Below are 25617 nucleotides of genomic sequence, written 5' to 3'. Positions count from 1 at the left end.
CCACTATCACCATTTTCCCAAAAACATCCAATCAAAATGTTGTGGTAGCCATTTTTTCAACATATTTGACAGGTCCAGAAATTATGTCTTAGAGGATTGCACCCGCCACACGCCTCAGTGCAAGGGTTGTACGTCATGCCCCCGGGGCATATGTTTTGGGTAAGATCGATTGGTTCAACGTAGTTGAAAGGTCTGGAAATTATATAAAGAATATACAGAAAGGGAATAGAAAAGGTATATATTGAAAAGGTGACCGTATACGCTTCGAAGGGGGCTTATTGGATTGGTAATTAGAAGTTTTATCACCTTTTTTAAGATTTAGAGTGAACGAAGGGTGGATACGCCCCATGCCTCGGGCTATTCCGAAATGCATCTGCTAAACATTATGAGATGGCCATTTATTGTTATTGAAACTTCAAAAACAGCTCATTTGGTTAGAAATTGAAAGTAAACTTTTTTGTAATCGAACGTAATTGAAGGGCAACTAGTCCCCCTCCCGTGCCAAAACCTCTCCCTTCATTTTCCCAAACACATCCAATAAAAATTTTTAGATTGTTCTTTTGTCGATGCAATTCTAAGGTCGAGAAATTATTTCTTTGAGATTGACTCTCCCCTCCCCCACAGCCCCCAAGGCAAGGGTTGTAAGTTATGCAATGGAGGGCATATAAGGGATATATAGAAAGGGTGACCATATATACTTCGGATGGGGCTCATTGTATTAGTGCTGAGAAGTTCTATTGACCTTTTTAAGATTCGGAGTGACTGGAGGGTGGATGCCCCCCCCCTTCCCGCATCTACATAGTATATTCTCCCGAAATGCATTTGATAGAAATGTTTAGATGAGTATTTGCTGTCGCAAAAACTCTAAAAAATACACATTTGATTGGAAATTGAAAGGACTAGTTCCCTCTTTATTAGTCAAAATTGATTGTAGGGCAGAAAGCCCCCCCCCCCTCCACGCCGAACTCTTCTCAGAACACATAAAAACATAATTTTAAGGTAGCCATTTTGTTCAGCGCAGATGAAGTTCTGGAAATTATGTCTTTGACAATCCCCATACCTTCTCAAGACCAGAATATAATTTACACTTTACTGAAAATAAAACAATTTAGTATATTTTCACTTTGTTGCTTGTTTGAAATGTTTTTACTAGATATTTTAAGGAGGATGCCCTCCCCCTTGCAGTAAAATTACGCGCAATTGTTTGGTGCCCTTTTAAAAAGTAACTAGAGATTAGATGGCAAGCAGTCCTTCTCTTAAGCCCATTAATTCTCTAAACGCATCCAGTCAAAAGTTTGAGACAGCCATTTTGTTTTGCATAGTAGATCAGTTCAGCATTGGCTTTAGGGGCATTAAGCATGTCACCCCCCTCCCAATTATTAAATTGGCACATTATGCTTTAAAACTAAGTGTTGCTTTAAAATTAATCCAAATGTATTGTGTGTATGGTAGCCAATAAGACACCTCAGCAATATATCAAGAATGACTAAGGGTTTGAAGAGGAAACTTTTGAGGATACTACTTTTACTATTTTTACTCTTACAATTTAAATAAATAAAAAGAGTGTAAGCGAATCTGGGTTGTCAAAGAGAATACATAGAATCTTTTGGGAAGTATATTAATATTTTTTTTTTCAGTTCATCCTCAGAAGCTGTAAAATAAATTAAGAATTATATTGGATGTGTCAGGATTAAAAATTGTTGAAAAAAATTCTCCAGCATACCAATGGCAACCCATGCTTTGGATTTTTATAGAAAAAAACTGATAAAATGTACAATTTTTTTCCTTGGAAAATACTTTATCAACAAAAAACGAACAGAAATTAATTAAAAAAAAACTTTTTCCATAAGAAAAATTTTTCAAAGAAAAGTAAGGAGCTCCATTAAGCCAAGAATGAGGAAAAAGTAAGCCAAATAATCTTCCAAGCATAAAACTACCACAAATAATTATCAATAAATAAATAATACTAGAAAAACTGAGATTACAACAAATAGTCCATTCGAACTCAAAACGAGCAAAAAGTACTATGAGTAGGGCTGATAACCCGCATGCCTTCTGAAGACAAGAAAAAATTTGCGCTTTACTGAAAACCGAACACGTCAGAAATGTTTTCATATATATATATATATATATATATATATATATATATATATATATATATATATATATATATATATATATATATATATATATATATATATATATATATAAAGACTTTTGTAAATCCTACTTACAAACATGTTATAACAGGGGACTTGTCAATAATAAAGCAAGATGATCTTCAAATTATAATGAATAAAGGGGCTAATTTCCGTCTTTCTTATCATCTGAAACCATCGAGTGTTCTTGATGGCTGATGATTTTGATTTATTTATTGATAAGTGGTGTAAGAAAGAGAATAAAAACAAAGAGAGTTTTCAAAGTTTGAAGAATTTAATTATTAGTAGAATAAGAAATAAAATATTTTCTAACTTAAAAAATAGTAACACTAAATCATTATTTTATAATGCGAAGATTAAACAAGCAATTGCTAATCTAAAGAATGAATTTGTAATTGTGCCAGTGGATAAGGCTAATAATAATTTTGCCATAATTTGTCAGAAGCTGTATTGTGATATCTTAAAAAGGGAGTTATGCACAACTAATGTTTGTGAAAAGGTAAATATAGAGGATGAGAATTTAATTGAAAAGACTGAAGAAATACTTTTTACAAATTTTAATATTAAAATAAATGACAATAATAAAAAGTTCCCTTTCCTATATTGGACTGTAAAATTTCATAAGAATCCCCCTAAACCACGGTTTATTGCTGGAGCAGCTAAATGTCCAACCCGCATTGCTCCTACTGACCTCTCTTTAATTTTAAAGGAAATTGTAAATAAACTTAAAACTTATTGTTCTGGTATTAAAAAATTTTCGACTTTTAATCCATATTGGAGTGTTAATAATTCACAGCAGGTGGTAGATTCTTTAACAATGGTTTCAGCTAAAAGAATTGAGTCTTCCGATTTTGCGACTATGTATACTAATTTATCACTTAATGTAGTGTTTGATAATCTAAAAACTGTTATCAAGAAATCTTTCCTCTTATCTAGTAAAAGGTTCTTAAAAATAGACACTTATAATAAAAAAGCTATATGGACAAATTGCTTTAATACTACAGTTAACTTGAGATGTTACAGCTTGGATATGATTTTTGAGTTATTAGAATTTGTTTTATACAATACTTATATAAGTTTTGGGGATGATTTGTACAAGCAAATTGTAGGAATTCCCATGGGGGGGCATGCCAGCCCATTTATAGCTGACTTGTTTTTAAGTCAACTAGAATATAAATATATGATGGATAAGAATAATCCAATTAATTTAAAACATGCTTTGTCAAAAAATAAAAGATATTTAGATGATATTTTGGTCCTAAATTGTAAGGATTTCATTGATATTTCTAAAAATATATATCCACCAGAGCTTATTCTTGAGTCTAGTCATGGCCCTGGTCATGAAGATCATTTCTTAGATTTAAATATTAATATTTGTGATAATAATAAATTAAGTTTTAAAATGTATAATAAAACAGAAGATGTTGATTTTGAAGTGATTAGTTTCCCATTCCCTGAAAATAAAATACACTCAAATATCACATATTCAGCGTTTTTCTCACAGTTACTTCGTTATGCAAGGATTTGTAGTAATTATATTGATTTTAAAAATAGATGTAAAATCTTAAGCCAAAAATTGATATCAAGAGGTTTTTCTGCAAATAAATTAACTTGGCAATTTAAAAAATTTAGTTTTCATTATAACGAACTTTTAAATAAATATCAAAAGAATTATCTAGAAATACTTAAAGAAATTTTCAACTAATTTCGGAGGTTCGGGAAATGTTGTCGCAGTGCCATTTATTTTGAATTGTGTTTCTAATTGAGCGGATTTTTTTAAAAATTAGCCACATGGTAAAGATGAATTCTATAATTGTCTAGTTCATTCAGGTTTTTTGCAATGTGTTAATATTTGTGATTTGGTAAAAGTTATAATATTTAGTTTACCTACTAATGCTAAAAAGAGGGATATATTAACAGGATAAGCTTGTTTTGGTTTTACCTGGTTGTTTTACATTTGCTGTTGTTTTTTTCTTTCTTTCATAGACATGTATTTTGGGGATGATACCTGACACAGGGATGCCATGGATATTCTGTGGTAGCCACAACTCTGTGCTGGGTAGAGAATTTAAAGTGGCAAAACCCTATATAGGCCAGTGTATTCTCCTGATGAGCCCTTGTGTTGGGTGTAGCCTCTGAATTATTTGTCTATATTATTTTTTCTATTGTTTGGTAAATGACGACCTATACTTATTGACGACATGACTGCCTGTCCATGGATTATTCTTTATGGTTGATTGTGTATGGCTATGCTGTTTGACCTATGGGATTGTATGGATGAGTAGGGTTAAGGCCTCATTCAAGTGCTGGTCTATATTAATCACTAATTTAGGAAAAAGTCTTCCTTTTCTCCTTCTGTCTCTCTCTCTCTCTCTTTTTTTGTGTTTGTGCTGTTGCATTGATGATTTCTTTTTTCATGATATGTATTTTGTATTTTATGTGATTATCTTTCAGGGATTCGGATCAAAAATGATGGCCAAACTGGGCTATGTCATGGGTTCAGGCCTGGGGAAAAATGGAGAAGGAAGAACTGAACCCGTTGAATGCATTTCGCTACCACGCGGTAAATCCTTAGGTAGGCAAGGAACATCTTTAGTTGAGTCAGGAGTGATAGCACAAATATAAAGCTATGTATTTTTGGAAACCCTTTGAAACCTAAAGGCAGATAATCTATTTTCCATGGAGTCCGTAACCTTATCATTTCCTTCTTATTTTTCTCAAAACTTCTTTGGATTTATGAAGAATTAGTAATTTATCTTTGAGTTCTCTATATGAAATATATGAGATATACATTTATTAGAAAAAGAAAATAAACACTATTTGCTGTTCGCCTGCCAAGAAAAGCAATAAGCTTGGAAGGGCAAGCGAGGTTATCATCCTCAGCTCATTAAAACCATGTTCAAATCAAGCTAGTCAATATAGAAGAAACTCGACTGATGAAGGAAAAAAGAAAAAACAGAAAGAGGAAAAGACGAGAAGAAGACAAAAAAAATTCAGAAAAAAAAAATTAACAGCAAAATAAATTAGGGAAATGCCTTGAATAGAATGACAACCTGGAACGGGCCTCACATCAAAATCATTTAAAAAATACTATAGTAAAGAAAGTTGGCCATAATTGAGAGTGTAAAACAAATAATATTGGTTAAGAGTGAAATCAGTAAACACCCACTGATACACTGTAATGCGATATACACGGATACATTAAAGCACCAAATACATCAAACACCATGTACACTGTATAGAATATATACTGTAATTCCATGTTTCTTGGAACGGGCATCACATCAAAATAATATAAAAATACAATAGTAAAGAATATTGGCCGTAATTGAGAATGTAAAACAAATAATATTGGTCAAGATTGAAATCAGTAAACACCTACTGATACACTGTAATGAAATATATTCTTTTTTCTCTTTTTTGAGAATAGATTGAATTTGCTATTAATGATTGTAGGTTTTTATTTAGATTATCGATAAAAACTCTTCCACAAAAGAAGCTTTTCAAAGAAAAGTAAAGAGCTACCTTGAACCAAAGATGTGTAGAAACAAAGTTAATTAATTACTCAAGGTTGTTTCTGTGGCAGAAACTACTATAATTAGATGTAGGACTAGAGTCTTTGTGCCTTTCAGAAACCAAAACAAAATTTTCACTTTATTGAAAACAATATTTATTTCCAGTTTCATTTCTCGTAGCATCAAAAAAAGATAGACAGAAAGAACCATCACATTCATTCGTTCCTAAAAGTTGTAAAAAGTTTGTATTTATTAAGGTTAAAAAAGATAAAACGTTCAAATTGAATCTGCTTTCACTAAAGTGCAAACTATATTTTGATGTTTAAAAGACACCAGTACATTAGCCTTACGCCTCTTTGTGGCAGTCTCTGCTTGTTTTGAGTTTGACGTGGTCATTTATTCAACTGTTCCTATTTGATTTTACTTTCTTTTTGTTGGTGATTTATAGTAGTTTTACACTTGAAAATTCATTTAACGGCATTTTTGGTCATCTTCGGTTTAATGTAACTTTTCATTTTTGTTTGAAAAATTGCTTTTGTCAAAAGTTTTTCAAACTAATCTATATTCATTTTTAATTGATTTAGTCTTTTTAACTGGCCAAGAAAAGATTGTTTTAAGTATTTTTTGTTTTTGGTTTTTCTATATAAGAATCCCGACTTTTGGTTATTATTTATGTATTTGACAATATTTTGCATCAATATGCAATAATGGTTGTATTATAATGCTTTAGATTGATGAGTACGGGGAAAATTATTCAAACGGTTGGGTTAAAAGTCTGCATGCTCTTTGGCATTCAATAGGGCTGACGGAATGGTAACCCCTATCATGCTACATCCATGAGTATTGACAGATATTAATCAATTTTCCCCCTCCATATGACCTGAAAGTTTAAACTTTATTCCCGTTAACTTTTCCAGAGATATCACAGATAAACTTTTTTGATGACCTGGGGTGCAAATAGAGTATTTTGATCTATTTCAATTTCCTACTCAACATGTCCTGTCAATTTTAACTTAACACCTTTAGCCACTCCTGGGGTGTTGCAGATGTCTCTTGGATAAACTGGATGCACATAGCTCTTTTTAATTCAGTTTGATACCCCCAAAAACATACCCTGAAGCTTCAACGTAATACCCTGGTTTGTCCTGAGATGTCTCACTGACACCGGTTTGAAAAACTGGATACTCATAGTTTACTCTAATTTATTTTACATCCCCCTCAACTTTCCTTGGAAGTTTCAACTTAATACCCTATTCAATTCTTGAGATATTTAGATATTGCATCTGTGTCATTTTCAAAACCTAGATTTGCTTAAACTCTTTTTATTACATTCATTAGTAGTATTAGTAGTAGCTGTTGTAGTTGCAGTCGTAGTACTTACAGTTGTAATAATAAAAGTAGTAGTAGCAAGTAGTAAATGCAGTAGTAGTCGCGGTAATAGTAGTAGTAGCATTAGTATTAGTAGGAGGAGAAGAAACAATTGTAATTGGCAGTTGGATATTGCCGTAGTCGCTATTCCAAGCAGTGATGGTAGCAGTTGCAAGTAGTGGTGGTTGCAAACAGTTACAGTCACTGCGTGAAGTATTCGCAGTCATCGTAATCACAGTTGCAAGCTATTACAGTCGTGATCACAAGCTGGTGGAGTCGCTGTCTTAGTTAGTCGCAGTTGCAAGTTTTTGCAGCCCTAAGTAAACACAAATGTAGGGATTCAAAGTTTTAAATCATCGCAATAGTAGTGGTAGTAGTAATAGTAGTAGTAGCAATAGTAGCAATAGTGGCATATATAATAGCCGTTGAAGAATTAGTGGTTGTAGTAGTCATGGCTGTAGCAGGCCTGAAAGTTTAACTTTAATACTCTCAGCCGTTTCTTAGATATTGATGATGTGTTATTTTGACAACTTAAATGCATTTAGTGTGTTTTGATTTTGTTCAACATACACCCCAGCATCCTCTGAAGATTTTACCTTAATGTCCTTAGCTAATCCAGATGTAGCCCTGAAAGCTTCAACTTGGTATCTTTATACGTTACAACGATATTGTAAATACGCCCATAAAGCAAACTTTGAATGACATGTTGTCTGTTGACTTAGTTCAACATTTTTAGTAACATACTTAGAAATTTTAACTTTATTACTCCTAGCTGTTACTGGCATTTTGAAAATATGCCTTTTTGACAGTCAAATAGGACCTTTTGATTTAGTATTGTACCCTTTCAACCTTCCATGAAAAAAAAAACTTAATACCTTCTTCTGTTCCTAAGACATAGTGTCCACGCTATTTGGACTACCTGCATGCACTTAATCCCTTTTGATTTAGTTCTTTAGTAGTAGTAGCAGGAGTAGTAGTAGTAGCTATGAAAGTTTAAACTTAATACTCTCAGCCGTCCTTCAAATATATTTGAAACACCCTGCTAACAAGCAGCATACAAATAGTTCCTATTAATATAGTTTTATAGCAGCATAAACTTTCCCATAAAGTGTCTAATTTATACCCTATTTCAGTCCTAAGATGTCCCTCCTATGCTAATTTGACAACCTGGATGTACTTCAACTATTTTGATTTAGTTCAATAATAACAGTAATAGCAGTAGAAGTAGTTGCAAAAGAAACTCTAATATTAATATCCATGAAAATTTTAGCTTAATATCTTAAGGCGTTGGGGGATATTGCTGATATGCCTTTTTGAAAACCAGCATTTACATATTGTATTTGGATTTAACTCCACATTCCTTTCAATATACCTTGAAAGCTCGAACAAAATATTCTAATCTGTTCTTTTTATATTACGGTAAAACCCTTCTGACAACCATCTTGCGCATAGTGTGTTGATAATTTTACGATTATACCCTTGATATTAGCTATAATAGTAGTAGTAAAATTGGGAATAGTAATAGTGATCGGTCTGATAGTATTAGTAGTCGTGGCATTGAGAGTATTAACATAGTGCCATTTCGGTTAATTTGACATCCCCTCAACGTGGCCTGATAGTTTTAACGTAGTATTTTAAGCCATGTATATTTTTTGCAGATACGGCTTTTTCAATAACTTACACGCACTTAGTATGTTTTGATTTATCCCAACATTTCCCTCAGCAGTCGATGAAATGTTTACCTCAGTACTGTTTACCTCGGTCAATTTTGTCTTCTAGTTTCCTTTGAAGAGCAAATTCACATTTTTTTTTTAATATTACAAGTTGTACACGTGAAAATAGCTTAAAAACTAACTAAAATTGTAATTTTTAATGTTTCAAAGTCATTTAATTATTCAAAAAGGTGAATTTCTAATATAAGAAGTTTGCGTTGACACATGGGGACAAAAAGTATGGACAACCTTTTTTCCAATCTGGCAGCCCGAAAGCTATAAGAAGCCACAATTGGGCGTAGAAGAAGTTTTGGGAAACTATAAAATAATTTCTTCTTTGTTTTACTGGCTGTTATTGTCCTTGTTTTTCTATTCTTTGTGATTTTTTGTTTTGCCATGATAGCCAGTGAGGTCTCAAAAATTAGTTATATGAGCTGCTTAGAATATTAAGCTGAAGCATGAAGAATACAGATGTTGAACATACCATAAAGAAATATTTGCATGCAATTGAAACTGTCTCTACTGTTACTACCATTACTGCTGCTAATACTGCTATTACTATTACTGTTGCAAATTCTACTAGTATTAATGCTAAGGCTAAGGGTATTAAAGTGCATAGCATGATTTCAAGCAATGTTGAGGAGTTGTTGAACTAAATAAAAACACACTATGTGTAAACAGATTGTCAAAAGGACGTATCAGCAATGTTCAAGAAACTGATCAGGGTATTAAGTTCAAAAATTTCAAGGTATGTTGAGGGCATTTTTGAATAGAACTGATGCTAAGTGTATACCGTTACTAATGCTACAACTACTGCTAGTACAGTTACTACTACTGAAGCTAGCCGTACTAAGATATAGCCTCCAAGGTAGGCTATGTTTTGGAAAATGTTCAGACAAATCAACACAAAATATGTGCATGAAGGTAGTGAATAGAAGATATCAGCAATATATCAGGAACAGCTTAGAGGACGAAGATCAAATTTTATGGGTTAGAATATCGATTGAAAACATTCAGGGTATGTTGAGGGGGATATTGAACTAACCGAAAGGCACCATATGCGTGCTACTTCTATTGCAACTACTGCAACTGCTATGACTACTATTGAAGCTAAGGGCATTAAGGGAAAACTCTCAGCAAGTGTTTAGAAGGATGTTAAAATAATTAAAAGCACACTAAGTAGATGTCAGTTGCCAAAAGAACGGATCAACAATTTTTTAGGAACCAGTTAGAATTTTAAGTTAAAGTTTTATGGCATGTTGAACAAACCAAAATGTCCTATGTCGATACTTCTGCTATTACTACTACAAATACTTCTCCAAAAACTACTACTGCAACCACTAGTGTTACTAAGGTATAGCGTATTAAAGTGAAACTTTTGGGGATTTTGAGGTGGATATTGAACTAACCAAAAGGTAATATACGCATACAACTTCTTCAAAAACTACTGCTACTACTACCGCTACTGAATCAAAGGGTAATAAGGTAAAACTTTCAGGTAATATTAAAGGGGTGTTAAACTAAATAAAAAAACACTATGACGATGCAGGTTGTCAAAAGGACACAACAGCCTAATACTAGGAAAAGCGCAGATCATTAAGTTGATACTTTTAGTACATGTTTAGGGGGCAGTTGAGCTACTCAAAAGGTAAATCTGTATGCTAAGTACAACTAATTTTGATGCTAAACTATTACCAAGACTAAAGATATTAAGGAGAGATCTTCAGGAATGTCGAGGATGACGTTGAATTAGATCGAAAACATGCCACGTGCGGTCCGGCTATATCAGCAAAGGGCAAATAAGGAATTTCAGTTTCGACTGTTAAGTTCAAAATTTCAGAGCATGTTGAGAGGGACGTTGAACTAATAAAAAATAATAATGTGCCAAACGAACGAAAAGCACTAGATCTCGAAATTATTGTGCGTCTCGTCCATCTTTGCAATAGTTCTTCCTTATTTTTTCAATACAATAACCAATTTTTCAGCCAAATTATGGGCCTACCAATGGATACGAGCCTTTCGCCGTTTTTGGCCCTTTTATGTTCAATTTATTGAAATCTCTGCTTTGAAAACATTTTCTCTGAAACACCAACTTTTGGGCCCATTTGTGGCTAATGTTATGGTTTTGTGGAATCATTGAGACTTGACTTAACTTTGACTTAACGCTCTTGCTCAGCAGGGTCAACAACCTAGAGGGAACGAGAAGGCACCGCCATCAGTCTTCTTCAGGTAGCCCCGTCCAGGGCTAAGGATGGGGCCTAATTTGGGTTGATTTTGCGATAGAGCAGGCGTTGGTTTATTACATCAGCCCATCTAGTGCTTGGCCTTCCTTGAGGGCGTTTCCATCAATTTTCTAAGGGATTGAAGTCCGAGATGATCCTTGTGGGGGTACTTAGCCAGAGATGGAGTAGGTGGCCATGCCACCATGGAGAGCAAGCTTCTGCTTAGGTAGATAGGCTTGCCAGCTTGAAGGTCTTCAGGATCTGGGTATTGTGGATCTTGTCATACCATTTGAAGCCTTTGACTCGACATAGGTGTCTAGCCTGAACATCATTGACCCTTCTTAGCTGTGTCCAGGTTATCAACCATGTCTAAGACGAGTACAGCATGATGCTTCAGACTGCGGCGTTGTAATTTCAGGCTTTACTATGGCGGCTAATATGCGGTTTGTGGAAGACTGCTCCCGGGAGTCGTCCGAAAAGAGAGCTTGCCTTGGCTGATCTAGCTGAGATTTCCGCGTCAAGTGTGCCACTTGAGGATATAATTGACCCGCGATATGTGAACTAGCTTACTACATCGACAGCTTGGCCGTTAATAACAACAATTGAGAGTGGTGCGGATGCAGTCTTTTCTATGGGCATGATCTTCGTTCTCTTCCAGTTGATTCGCAGCCCAACTCTAGAGACTTAGGAGGAGAGCCTCTCGATTGCAGACTTAAGTTGGTCGAGATTGTCACTAAAGACAGTTACATCGTCCGTGGAGGCAACATCGGACAGAGTCCTCTCGGCAAAACTGATGCCGAAAGGGTGGGCACAGTAAGCTTTGTTCAGGATGTGGTCGATGACACAGTTAAGCAGCTCAGGCGCAGCAGTGCATCCTTGCCGTACTTAATTTCGTATTGGTAAGGAAGAAGAAAGCTTCCCGTTAACCAGGACGGTGGTTTCTGTGTTGCTGTAAAGCTCTTTGAACAGGCTGACTATCTTTGCGGGTAGGCCCGCAACTTTCAGGATTAGCCAAAGGGACGGTCTGTCAATAGTGTCAAAGGCTGAGCAAAAGTCAATGAAAGCTAAGTAGTCTTTTTCGTTGAATTCCACTGTCTTCTCAACCATCTGTCTAACCATGTGAATCTTCTCAGTTGTCGATCTTCCTGGCATGAATCCGGCTTGTTGGAGGTCGCGCAAAGTATGTAGAAAACTTGTTGCACGTTTCAACAGTAGCATTACAAACAGATTTCCGGGATCGGACAGTAAAGTGATACCGCGGTAGTTGCTACAGTCCGTCTTGCTGTCCTTGCGCTTAGACACTGGCACAAGGATTCCTTTTTTTCTAGTTTGATGGTATAAATTCAGTTTGCCATATTATGCTGAAAGTTATCTACAGCCACAGTATCATTGCAGGGCCACCTGTTGTGAGTAGCTTGGAAGCAATGTCACAAGTGCCGGCTTTTTTATTGTTCTTAAGTTTCTCTACGGCCAATCCGATCTCCTCAGGAGAAAATTCGTCACCGTCGGGGGCAGTGGTAACCTCTTGGAGCAGCAGCAACAAGCCCTGGGTCAATGGAATCGGGTGGATCTGAGTTGAGCAGTGTATCGAAGTGTTTCTTCCATAGACAAAGACATTGGGATTGATCGTATATGGTTTCTCCATTCACTGTTTTCAGGCTTGTGGACGCCAGGGTGTGTTGGCCAGTCAGCTAAAGCAAGATTTTGAATGTTGCACCTATGTCTTGCTTTTGGGCAGCTTGCTCGAGCTCGGTGGCTTTGCCTTCAATGAAGTCTTTATTGTCTTTGTAAAGCATAGAATTGCACTGTTTATTGAGCTGCCTGTAGATTGTCTTATCTCCTTGTAGTTTCGCTAGCCGTCTCTGCTTAATCACTCCGAACGTCTGGTTACTGATTCACTCTTTCTTTTTTTGCTGCTTAAAGCCCACAACTTCTGTAGCTGCAGTGAGAACATTGACCCTGGAAGTGTTCCACACTGACTCGCTTTCTAAACACTGCTGCAGGGCCCCAAAAAGGTTAGAGACCTAAACCATATACTGCTCACGAAACGAGGGATCTTGCTTCAGTTGAGAGGTGTCAATCTTCTTGGATGAATAGCAGTTACTCTTGTTGACCCTCAGTCGGAGTTTGATCCTTGCAAAAACAAGACAATGGTCTGTATTTCCGAGCTCTGCACCTCTGTATGAGTGGCAGTTCTGGACAGCTGAAAGCCAGTTTCATCGAACAATGATGTAGTCTAGCATCTTTTTTGTCTTGCCATCATTGCTCTACCATGTGTGCTTCGTAATATCTCTTGTAATAGGTGATGCAGCAAATGAGCAGCCGTTCACCATTATCATTCAGAGTGTCAATCGTCACAGGTCCACCACCCACATAATACAGGACGGAACACTTTAGATGGAATGGAAATACCAATACATTGGAAAAAGGAATAAGTTGATTCCGTGTCCTTGGACGAATTCACAATGTAAATTTTTGGCTCATACTGAGTGCTTCTATTTGTGAGTACTTTTGCATCAAACGAAGAATGCAACAAGTTTTTGAGATATTAAAACAGTTGATAATATTGTTTATTCCACATTCAAAAAACCAAGCCTGGCTCATAGCCTTGAATTTCGTAATAAAAAGTGGTTTGACGCCCTAGAAGAATCAGCACAGTTCAGAATGCTTCTGTAATGCGAATACTCTTCATACAGATTCTTGTTTTTGGTAATCCTGCAGATCCAAAGGCTCTTTAAGATAGATTCAAAAATCAGTTGGTAGGGGATTTCATTCGGCATGCAAGACAAAGTAATTTATCTGAAGATCTATAAGTAAAGCGTGCATATCCCATTATTGCATTCAAGTTAAATACAATGACAATAGAAGGTTGTTTTATTTTTTGGTGGAACAATATGGCATAGACAACATTCAGACTAATGAAAATGATCAAAACTTACGGAGGTAGTGTGTATTGGCTTCTGCAGTAAAAACAGCTTGAAATTGTTGACAGTATTTTACATGCTGCCAATAATCCTAATTATGTTGGGAAAAGATGTTTATTTTTTTTTATAGATGGACCAGTAAAACAGTACTGGTAAAACATTATAAACTTATAAAAAATGAATGAATGAACTCTTTATTAATCACTAAATTACAAAAACTATAAATACTCAGAACCGCCCAACGAAGGCTCAAACAGCCTGATGTTGGAAGGCTGCAATCCTCTGATTCTCAACCAAATTAATTAAAAAAACAAAAATTAAAGAAGGATAAAAACACTCTCACTCAATTACCCCCTAATACCATAATATACATAAACAAAGGCTAATAATAATAGTAATAATAATAATAATAATAATAATAATAATAATAATAATAATAAATGCAACAACCTTGCACCAAATTATGTATGGAAAAAATTAAAAAGTACAATGCATGGCTTATTCAAGAATAGCAGCAACTTTATTGCCATTTGGAATAACAACAGACAAGTTGGCTTGAAAGTTCCGCTTTCCTCAGCTGTCATCTAACTGCTTCTTGACTCATCTTAACATTTTGTATTTTAACTGTTCGTTCATAGAAGCAGAAGATATACACAACCTGCCTTTTTTAGACGTCTTAATTTTCAATAAATCTCTTACTCTTGTATTTTCTATTCATAGAAAGCCTAAACATAACAATATGTATTTTCATACTTCTTCCAACCACTTTCCTTGTGTAAAAAGAGGAGTAGTTATATAATTGGTAGATCGTTTAATAAAAATATGCACAGAAGCTCATATAGTCCCAGAAAGGAATTTAGTAGTACTAGTATTAACTTATTATCCAAAAGAAATAACAGAGACAAAATCAAGCGGTAGCACACCAAAAGCGGCACTTGTGAGGGTGTGCTACTAACAAAAAATAGAAGAGAAGAAAAATAATAAAAACAAAGAACAAAAAAACAAAAAAAACAATGAGTTAATCTATAACAAGCAGAAAGGTGAAACCATTTACCGAGAAAAAAAAACTTAGATAAATAATTCATACACAATAAAACAACATAATATCATGATCCCGAAAAAAACAAAAAAATAATTACTGCCAATATTAAATCCATCAATCTCAATCTATTTCAAAGGTATACTTACCAAGTAACCCGACATGCAGCTCAGTTTTTAATTGATTAATGGGCAATTCTTTGGTACTTGGAACAAGCTTTTTCCACAGTTTATCCCCTCTATAAATAGCTGAAAAAGTAGTCCTACTTGAAACTAGGCGAGAAATATCTTAAGGACATTTTATTTTGTGATAGATACTTCATAAAACTATTGAAGTTCCTCATAGTAAAAAGACAATAGAAGCCAGAAAAAAATGCATCAACTTCATAACCCCCAACAGATATCATCCCCTTAGTGGGTGATAAGAAATTTGTCACTGTTTTACCCTATCTTCCCAAACTGAGTGACAAACTGAAAAGAATCCAAAAAAGGTAAATGGCACTTTTAAAAATTTAAATACAATATAAAGTTGTTTCAACAGCGGCAAAGGTAAAACCAGTCCCATTGTGGGTAGTGGTGTTTATAAAATCCTTTGTTCTTGTGGCTGTTTTATGTTGGCAGAACCCAAGAGTAACTGTGAAGAGGATATCAAAACACAGGTCTTCAATCGACAAGACAATGGGACTGTGCAATAAGCCAGAGACTTTTGGCTCCACATTTGCTCAACACGTCTCTGAGAAGCCATATCATTTCATTTTGTTTGATAATACCTTCATTATTGCCCATTAAAGGTCTCATTAAAGTATACAAGGAGGCAGTTGAAATAAAAAAGCACATTCACCCGAAGGTTGCCCTCAATATAACACACTGGAGAAACTTTTCAAAGCCCCTAAGACTTATTAAAACAAATCATTTTAACATTCCTCTACACAATTATATTTTGCAACTTAATATAATATACGATAATACCCCACCTTGTAGCAATTAGCCTTTAAGAATGTTTTACATAAATGAAACTGTGAAATACCGTTCAATATTATATTTTTTATCCAGTTTCCCTTTCATCGTTGTTTCGAAAGTGTCTTTATTTCAGTTTCAGTGTTTGTTTTGAGGTTTGTTTTATATTGCCCTTTAGACTTTTATCGTTTTTTTTTTTTTTTTATCGAGGACCGTCAATTGAAACTCAACCGAAATATTTGCATAGTTTTTTCTTCTGTTTTTCACCGGTTGTTATTGTCCTCGTTTTTATCTCATTTGCGATAAAAAAAATAGTTTTTTTTAGCTGAAAGCAAGGAGTGACATTCAATAGAAATTATTGCGTATATGAAAGGGACTGTCCCCTCCTCAATAGCCCACTCTTTATGCTAAAGTTATTTGTTGTTTTAAAAATTAGAATTGAAAGAAAGTGTCAAACCTTAGCGTAAAGAACAGGGCATTGAGGAGGGGACAGCCCTTTTCATATACGGAACAATTTCTGCTCGTTTTAAGCTTTAATGTTGGTCCTTATTTGTAGCTAAGAAAAACTTGTTTTTTTAAATTTAATTTCTGAACGTTTTTGAATTAATGAAGATTTCATTTTGGCTGTCCCTATGTGAATAATTAAAAATAAATTTACATATTAATTTCACTTTTTTTGGCTAAATGGCTTTCTCAAAGTTTTGATCGGACGATTTTGAGCAAAGAAGGGGTTTGGTAAGGGTGTCTAGCTGCTTTCCAATTTTTTTGGCTCACCCCCTCGTCGATACCTCACTCTTTCCATTAAAGTTCAAATTTTTTCTACTTCTTTAAGAATGGTTCCTGAACCACAAAGATCGTTTAATTAGAATAAATAGCTTTTTGAATTTACTAAAAATAAGAGCGAGGTATTGAGGAGGGGACAAACTCCTCATATTAGTTATGATTTCTTTTTGTTTTAAGTTCTAATGTTACTCTTTATTGTCAGTAGAAAAAACCATTTTGAATTAATGGAGGTGTTGGTTTTACATCACTGCACATGAATAATTAAAACAAAATTTGCATATTAACTTTACTCTTTATGGCAAAATGGTTTTAAAAAGTTTTGATCGGACGATATTGAGGAAAAAAGTGGCGGTAAAGGGTGCCTAGTTGCCTTATAATTTTTCTAGTTCGTATCCTCGTCAATACCTTGCTACTTACTCTAAAGTTTGAAGTTTTGTTCCAATTCCTTAAGAACGACCCCTGAACCAGAAAGGCCGTCTAATTAGAATAAATAGCTCTTTTGAAATTAATAAAATTACAATTTAATAAAATTCAGCGTAAACAGCGGGGATTGAGGACGGGGCAAACCCCCTCATATACGTAATGATTTCTGTTTGTTTTAAGTTATAATATTGCTCCTTATCTTATGCTGAAAGAACTTGTTTTTTTTAATTAAATTTCTGAATGTATTTGAATTAATGAAGATTTGATTTTGGCTCACCCTACATGAATAATTAAACCGAAATTCACATATTAATTTTACTTTTTTGGCTAAATTGCTTTCTCAAAGTTTTGATCGAACTATTTTGTGAAAAATGGGGCGGGGAAGGGAACCTAGTTGCCCTCCAATTTTTCGTTTACTTAAGAAGGTCACTGACTTTTAATTTTATTTACGAAAGTTTTTATTAGTAATAAATATACATAACTTAAAAATTAACTTGTGTAGCGAAATTCTGTATTCTTATATTTTTATTACGTATTTTAAGGGGTTTTCCCCCTTGTCAATACCTTAGTCTTTACGCTAAAGTTTGAATTTTGCTCCAATTCCTTTAGAAGCACCCCTGAACCACAAATCCTTTTAGTTAGAAAAAATAGCTCTTTTGAGATTACCAAAAATACTCTAGCATAAAGAGTGAGACATTGTGGAGGGGACGAACCCCCTCATATATGTAGTAATTTCTATTCATTTTAAGTTTTAATGTTGCTCATTACTTTCGGATGAAAAAAATTCATTTTATTTCTGATTGTTGTTTTAAATAATGCCAGAAATTCCAGCACCCCTTTAAGTGGAAATTCTCTTCCCCCATGATAAATTCCTCGATGGAAAGATCCTCTCACTTAACTCCGACCCCCCCTCCACCACCACAAGAAAAAACATCCCCTGAAAACGTCATGATACCTCTTCAGTAACCAATTCTATATGTAAATTAAATAAAAAAAACAAGCTTTTTTAACTGCAAGTAAAGAGTGACATGAAAACTTAAAACGAACAAAAATTATTCTGTATATGAATGGGGTTGTCCCCTCCTCAACGTCCCGCTCTTTACTCTAAGGTTTGACTCTTTCTTACAACTCTACTTTTTAAAACAATAAAAAAGTTTAGCGTAAGGAGCAAGGTGTTTAGGAGGGGCCAACCCCTTTCATATACGGAATAATTTCTGTTCGTTTCAAGTTCTAATGTCGTTCCTTACTTTCAGTTAAAAAACTTTTTTTTTATTTAATTTCTGAACGTTTTTAAATTAATGCATGTTTTGATTTTGGCTCACCGCACATTTATACTTATTTTGTCAATACTTTATTGACAATAAGTATTGTCATACAAAGTGTTGTCTTATTAGACAATAATTTGTCTAAATGGCTTTCTCATATTTTGTTCCGACGATTTTGATAAAAAAGGGGTGGGGGAGGAGGCCTAGTTGCCCTCCAATTTTTGGTAACTTATAAAAGCTACTAGACCTTTTTTTTTACACACGTTTTTGTTAGTAATAAGTAAACGTAAATTACAAATTAACTTACGTAACGAACTTCTATATTTGTATATTTTATTACATATATTAGGGGGTTTGTCCCCTCGTCAATACTTCGCTCTTTACACTAAAGCTTAATTTTTTCCTGGTTCTTTAAGAATTACCCCAGAATCACAAAGGCCGTAGAATAAATAGTCAAAATTACTAAGAGTTCTTTCGCGGAAAGAATGAAGTCTTTGAACCCCTCGCACGGACAGAGGAGATGAACTCCTCATATGCGTAATAATTTCAGTTCATTTTAAGTTTTAATGCTGTTGCTTACTTTCAGTTGAAAAACTTTTTATTTATTATTTTTTCAGTGATTTTTTAAATAATGCTAGAAAATCTTGCACCGCATTCATAGAATTTCTTTTCTCCCATGACAAATTCCTTCAAGTAAAGATCCTTCAACGTAGGTCCCTTCCCTCAACCCCCCTCCCTCACAAAAAAAACGTGAAAATGTCTGTAAGCTTCCCAATAACCATTACTGTATGTAAACTTTGGTCAAAGTTTGTAACTTGCAGTCCCTTCCTCGGGAACTATGAGGGAGTAAGTTGTCCCCAATGACATCTTATTATGTTTCTTGACTATGCTGAAAAATGGCTATCTCAAAATTTTGATCTGTTAATTTTGGGGAAAAATGAGAGTTGGAGGGGGCTTAGGTGTCCTTTAATTTTTTTTTGTCACTTAAAAAGGGTACTAGAACTTTTCATTTCCATTACAATGAGCCCTATTGCGACATCCTAGGACCATTGGGTTGATACGACCACCCCTGGGGAAAAAAAAATAAATAAAAATAAACACGCACCCTTGATCAGTCTTCTGGCAAAAAATACGTTCCACATTTTTCTAGATAGGAGCTTGAAATTTCTACAGCGGGGTTTTCTGATACGCTGAATGCGATGGTGTGATTTTCATTAAGATTCCATGCTCTTTTCCCTCAACACCCCCCCTCCTTCACTAAAAAAACTGAAAACGTCTGTAAGCTTCCCAATAACCATTACTGTATGTAAACACTGGTCAAAGCTTGTAACTTGCAGTTTGCAAAGTTTGTAACCTTTTAGGGGATGTTTCCTCTTATTTTCCAAAATAAGGCAGATTTTCTCAGGATTGTATCTTTTGATAGGTAAGATTACATTTAATGAAACTTATATATTTGAAATCAACATGAAAATTTGATTCGTTTGATGTGTTTATTAGTACAAAAATTCCGTTTTTTACACTTCCGTTTACTATTGAGCCGGGTCGCTCCTTACTATAGTTCGTTACCACGAATTCTTTGACAATGGGCAAAGTTTATAACTTGCAGCTCTTCCCCGGGGACTCTGGGTGATTAAGTCGTCCTCAAAGAAATATTTATTTGCTTTTCGACTATGGTTAACCAAATGACTATCTCAAAATTTTGATCCAGTTACTTTGGGAAAAAATAAGCGTGGGAGGGGACCTAGTTGCCCTCTAATGTTTTCAGTCACTTTAAAACGGCACTAGAGCTTTTAATTTACGTCAGAATGAGCCCCATTTGCGACTTCCGAGGACCACTTGGTTGATATGATCATCCCTGAAAAAAGAAAAACTAGCATCCGTGATCTTCTGGCGAAAAATGCAAAATTTCACACTCTTACAGATACGAGGTTGAAACCTCTACAGTTGGTTCTTCTGACACGCTGAATGTGACGGAGTATTTTTCATTAAAATTCTATGATTTTTATGGGGTGTTCTCCATTTTTGGCGAAAACAGGGTTAACTTTCTCAGGCTCATAACTTTTGATTGGTAAGAATAAACTTGATGAGATTTATATATTTAAAATCAGCATAAGAAATTCAATTCTTTTGATGTATATATTGGTATCAAAATAATAATTTTTAGAGTTTCAGTTACTATTGTTCGCTCCTTACTATAGTTTGTTACCATGAACTTTTTAATTTTTTGGTTTAAGTAGTATCTACTTCTGATGTGTTCTTTTTGGCAACCTGTAGGCACGTAGTGTGTTTCGGGTTTGTTTGACTTCCCACTCAATAATCCTGGAAATTTGTTCCTTAATACTCTTAGCCTTAGCTGCAGTAGTAGTAGTATCAGTAGCAGCAGTAGCAGTAGTGGTAGCAGTACTATCAGCAGTAGTAGGATGTAAGTTTGGTCTTTTGTCAATTAAATAATCCCTTCATCATATCCTGGAATATTACTGTTTCGCCCTTTTGAGAACCTGTATGGACATAGCCTCTTTTGATTTAGTTGACCTTCCCCAGACATTCCCTGGAATTTGTATCTTAATTCCCTTACCCCTGCTCTTTTCCTGATAATAATTAACATGTTTAAGCTATTGGTGAATTGTATAATTTACAGTCCCTGGCCCATGGTCTGTGGGGTGTTGTCATCTCCACATGTATAGTTATTGGGCCTTTCAACTATGTTGAATCAAAAGACTATCTCGAAATTTTGATCATATGTCTTTTAGAAGAGGCATGAAAGGGGAAGCCTTTTGATTACTCAATAGGAATAGTGATTGCTTTTCACTCTTCAAAGGGCATTAGCAATTTCAATTTCCGTAATAAGTTTCTTCCAAAGTTTCTACAACAACTTCTTTCATCCGATTTGAAAAAAAATTATAGAGCGTACTTCGATCTTTACTTTGGCAGCGCTATTGTACTGCTGATAACAAGACGGAGTCAGATTTTGAGTCATAACATTTTATCTGGAGTATCTTGTATTGTTTTAGGTCATTCTGAAATGGCACTTAGACAATCGCAATTTATGGCCTTAATAATTGTATATTTGTGGCACAACGTGTCTTATTATCAAACAGTTCATGGTAACGAACAGTAGCAAGGAGCAACCCAGCTCAATAGTAAACGAAACTCTAAAAAACGAAATTTTGATGCTAAAAGATACATCAAAAGAATTAAATTTTCATGCTGATTCTAAATATATAAATTTCATCAAATTTAGTCTTTGTCATCAAAAGTTGCGAACCTGAGATAATTTGCCTTATTTTAGAAAATAGGGGCAAAAACCCCTAAAAAGTCATCACACCATCGCATTCGGCGTATCAGAGAACCCTACAGCAAAAATTTCAAATTCCTATCTACAAAAATGTGAAATTTCGTATTTTTTGCCAGAAGAAAAATCACGGGTGCGTGTTTATTTGTTTGTTTGTTTTTTGTTTTTTTTTCTTTTCCCCAGGGTAATCGTATTGACCAAGTGGTCCCAGAATGTCGCAAGAGGATTCATTCTAACGGAAATGAAAAGTTCTAGTGCCCTTTTTAAGTGACCAAAAAAATTGGCGGGCACCTAGGCCCCCTCCTACGATCTTTTTTTCCCAAAGTCAACGGATCAAATTTTGAGATAGCCATTTCGTTCTGCATAGTCAAAAACCATAATAACTATGTCTTTGGGAATGACTTACTCTACCACAATCCCTGGTGAAGGGGCTGCAAGTTAAAAACTTTGACCAGGGTTTACATATTGTAATGGTTATTGGGAAGTGTGCGCACGTTTTCAGGGGGATTCTTTATTGTTTGGGGGTGGGGATGAGGGGAGGTTGCTATGTGGGAGGATTTTTCCTTGGAGGAATGTGTCATGGGGAAAGAAAAATTCAGTGAAAGGGGCGCAGGATTTTCTAGCATTACTATAAGAAAACAATGTTTTTTCAATTGAAAGTAAGGAGTAGTATTGGGTTCTAAAAATACTTTAGCATAAAGACCGAGGTATTTAAGAGGAGATAAATACCTCGCTCTTGATGCTAAAGTGTTTTTAGTAATTTCAACTATTTGTTCTACGGCAATCTTACGATTGGGACAAATCTTACGATTTAGTGTAAAGAGCGAGGTATTAACGAGGGTACAAACGTCCTCGTATACATAATAAAAATATAAGAATAAAAAAGTTTGTTACATAAGTTAATTCTTAAGTTACTAATATTTTTTACTTATAAAAACTTTCGTTAAAAATTAAAAGTTCTAGTTGCCTTTTTAAGTAACTGAAAAATTGGAGGGCAAATAGGCCTCCTTCCCCACCCCTTATTTCTCAGAATCTTCTAATCAAAACTAAGAGAAAGCCATTTAGCCAAAAAGAATTAATATACCAATTTCATTCTAACAATTTATGTGCGGAGAACCAAAATCAAACATGCATTAATTCAAAAACGTTCAGAAATTAAATAAAAAAAGCTAGTTTTTTTTTAACTGAAAATAAGGAGCGACATTAAATTTAAAACGAACAGAAATTATTCCGTATATGAAATGGGTTGTCCCCTCCGCAATCCCTCGCTCTTTACGCTAAAGTTTGACTCTTTGCCACAATTTTACTTTTTAAAACAATTAAAAGCTTTAGCGTAAAGAGCGAGGGATTGCGGAGGGGACAACCCATTTCACACACGGAATAATTTCTATTCGTTTTAAGTTTTAATGTCACTCCTTACTTTCAGTTAAAAAAAACTAGTTTTTCTTTGTTTAATTCATTTAGAGTTCATGGTCTTAGGTCCTTTTATTTCTGGATTTAAATCTATAATTAGTTGGAAAAGGATTATAATATCTTTACAGCAATTACACTGAAAACAACAAATTCAGTTTAAAAGTATAGAAATCTCATTGGGAGCTATGTAAAGGATTCTTTTGAATTTAAATTAATCTGATGCTGGTTGTTTGACAGCATGGTGAGTAAAAACTGGTTTGATTTTGGGGTTTGGCTTATTGTCCATAGATGTTGGATATACCATTATGACGGAATATGTACATTCGTCGGTGTTGAATTTCGTGCAATATAATGTTAAAGAAGGGGTAAGTGATGAAGTTATTGTTAACCATGCTGTTGGCCTTTTCGACGAGAAGTCTATAATGGCAGCTAAAAATAGAACTTTTGTCTCGTCTTTATGAGGATGAACGTGTACAAGGACGCAAAGGTGATCAAGCTCATTACCGTTACATAAAGGACATGATAGAAATCTTTCAGAAATGTGATACCGAAAACTTGTCTTTGCTGACATACGTGATAACTTTGCCTACCGAGGTTCCTGTTGTTCCTGCTCCTGCTTATTTTATCTTAGCCTCAAAGCTTGTAAGCATTAATTCGGAACTTAAGCAAATTCGGTAGAAAATTTCGTCTTATGATCGTAATTTCCCCCTCCTAGAATCCCTGGTCCTCAGTGATTGGATCATGATCAGACGACTGTTGTTATTTCAATAGTCCCATCACAATTAAACATTCCTGCAAAGCGTCCCGAAATAATAAACTGTATTCCATTTCATGAATTCATTCATAGCAGTAAGCCCTATGGCGATAAGCTTGTGATATGAATTGATAAAATTGCTTCAAAGGACTTTTGCAATGCTGTTCCATCCGTTGTGGTATGAATTGATAAAATTGCTGCAAAGAACTTTTGCAATGCTGTTCCTTCCGTTATGAGAGATAGTGACGTCACATCTAGTAATATCTCAAATCATTAAAGGTATACCTACCAATTTTGATAGGGGGATGGTAATTGATTGCTTTAATAACACTCATGCGAAACGAAACGGTAATTCTTTGGCTGTTAAAGTATTTTTTGAAAACGTTGTTTAGCTCACTAATGTACTTCAACTTGGTATAAAGAGTGGGTATGAGATACAACGAATTTACGAATTCCAACGCCCATCCAAGTGCTGTTGCAATTGCCAATCACCTATTCACTTAAAATCAAATTGTGGTATAGAAAAATGCTGCTCCCGTTGTGCAGGGCAACATGAATCCTCGCCTGATTTTTCATACCAGACTACACCAAAATGTGGAAAATATCAACGCAATCACGTGTCATTTTCATTGAAATACTGAACCGCTCGTGAACTTTTGTCGAAACGATCATCTTACACAATAAAATAAGTGCTAGGACTAACATCACTATACGCTCGTTCAATATGAACAATACGAAGCATAAAGACGTTTCTTTAGATCACAAATTAGAAAATGTTGATGTTTTATTCCTCCATCGACATGTCATACCTTTAGTGAGCTTAATTTCCCTACGCAGAAGTAACAAAAATTTTGTTTTTTCTAAAAGTGCCCGCGAAACCTCTGGCAGACCATCAGGTGGACTAGCATGTATAATGAAAAATATGCTGTTTTAACCACCCCCTTTATATTATCACGAGAGTGATTGTCATATTGCCATTTGTCTTGCCAATCTTGTCCTCATTTATGTTTATATCCCCTGTGACCAGAAATCAATCCAAAATTTTTCGAAATTCACAAAATCTTGTGAATTAATAGTCTTCTGAATGATATTGAGAATAATGGACTGGACTTGTTATTAATTGGTGAATGAACTGTGATATTAGCTCTTCATTAGTGCTGACCGAGCTTCTTTTAGATTCACTACCAAGTAATTACAAAATTTTGAATAAAGATGCCTCCCATTAGCAAATAATAGTGGCTCACTTTCGGATATTGACCATTGTATCATTTTTTCTGGTCTCATCTGTGGCAAGTCCATGTTGATCAGGATGAACATGATCACACAACAGCGTCTTTTAAGTTTAGTTATTTTCTTTTTTTAATTAAACCCAATTGAACATTCACCTTTGAACCTTGTGACCATCTCCCCCTGTCCCTTACTTTTACCCTTAATGCTTCTGCAGAAAATAACTTTCGTCCTAATTCTAGAAAATGGATTTCTAAAAGAGAATGGAACACAGCTGACTCTTCATTTTTCTACGTTTGTTTGCCTTCTATCAACGATTAAAGTCCCTTTCAATTTGTTTTGTACAAGCGTTCCTCCCGTTTGTAATGACCATGTCAAAATAAGTGTGGAAATACTCATTTAGAATTTATACGAATTTAGGGATAATTATTATAGCCTATATGAACAAAGAATAGTTGACACAAAAGGAGTAAAATTGCACTTTTTCGTTAACTAAGGACTGGGACCTTGGTCCCAAAGGTAACAAAGGTACCTGGAAAGGTAAGAATGAATTATTCTTTGTCAT

General features: G+C 34.8%; 2 protein-coding genes across 3 annotated transcripts in view; both read left to right on the top strand.

The window, feature by feature from the left end:
- Positions 1-25617, top strand: part of LOC136029163 (uncharacterized) — a 902097-nt gene that overhangs the window by 624723 nt on the left and 251757 nt on the right. The gene's annotated exons all lie outside the window — the stretch shown is intronic.
- LOC136039844 (uncharacterized) overlaps positions 1-25617 on the top strand; it is a 76824-nt gene that overhangs the window by 42391 nt on the left and 8816 nt on the right. The window contains exon 5 of the mRNA XM_065723808.1: positions 4614-4734. Within this exon, the coding sequence (XP_065579880.1) occupies positions 4614-4734 (121 nt within the window). The remainder of the gene's footprint in view (positions 1-4613; positions 4735-25617) is intronic.

Source organism: Artemia franciscana, chromosome 1, assembly GCF_032884065.1.
Source record: "Artemia franciscana chromosome 1, ASM3288406v1, whole genome shotgun sequence".
Lineage (NCBI taxonomy): Eukaryota > Metazoa > Arthropoda > Branchiopoda > Anostraca > Artemiidae > Artemia > Artemia franciscana.
Note: the sequence above shows the minus strand (reverse complement) of the source record. Positions and strands in the feature narration are given on the sequence as shown.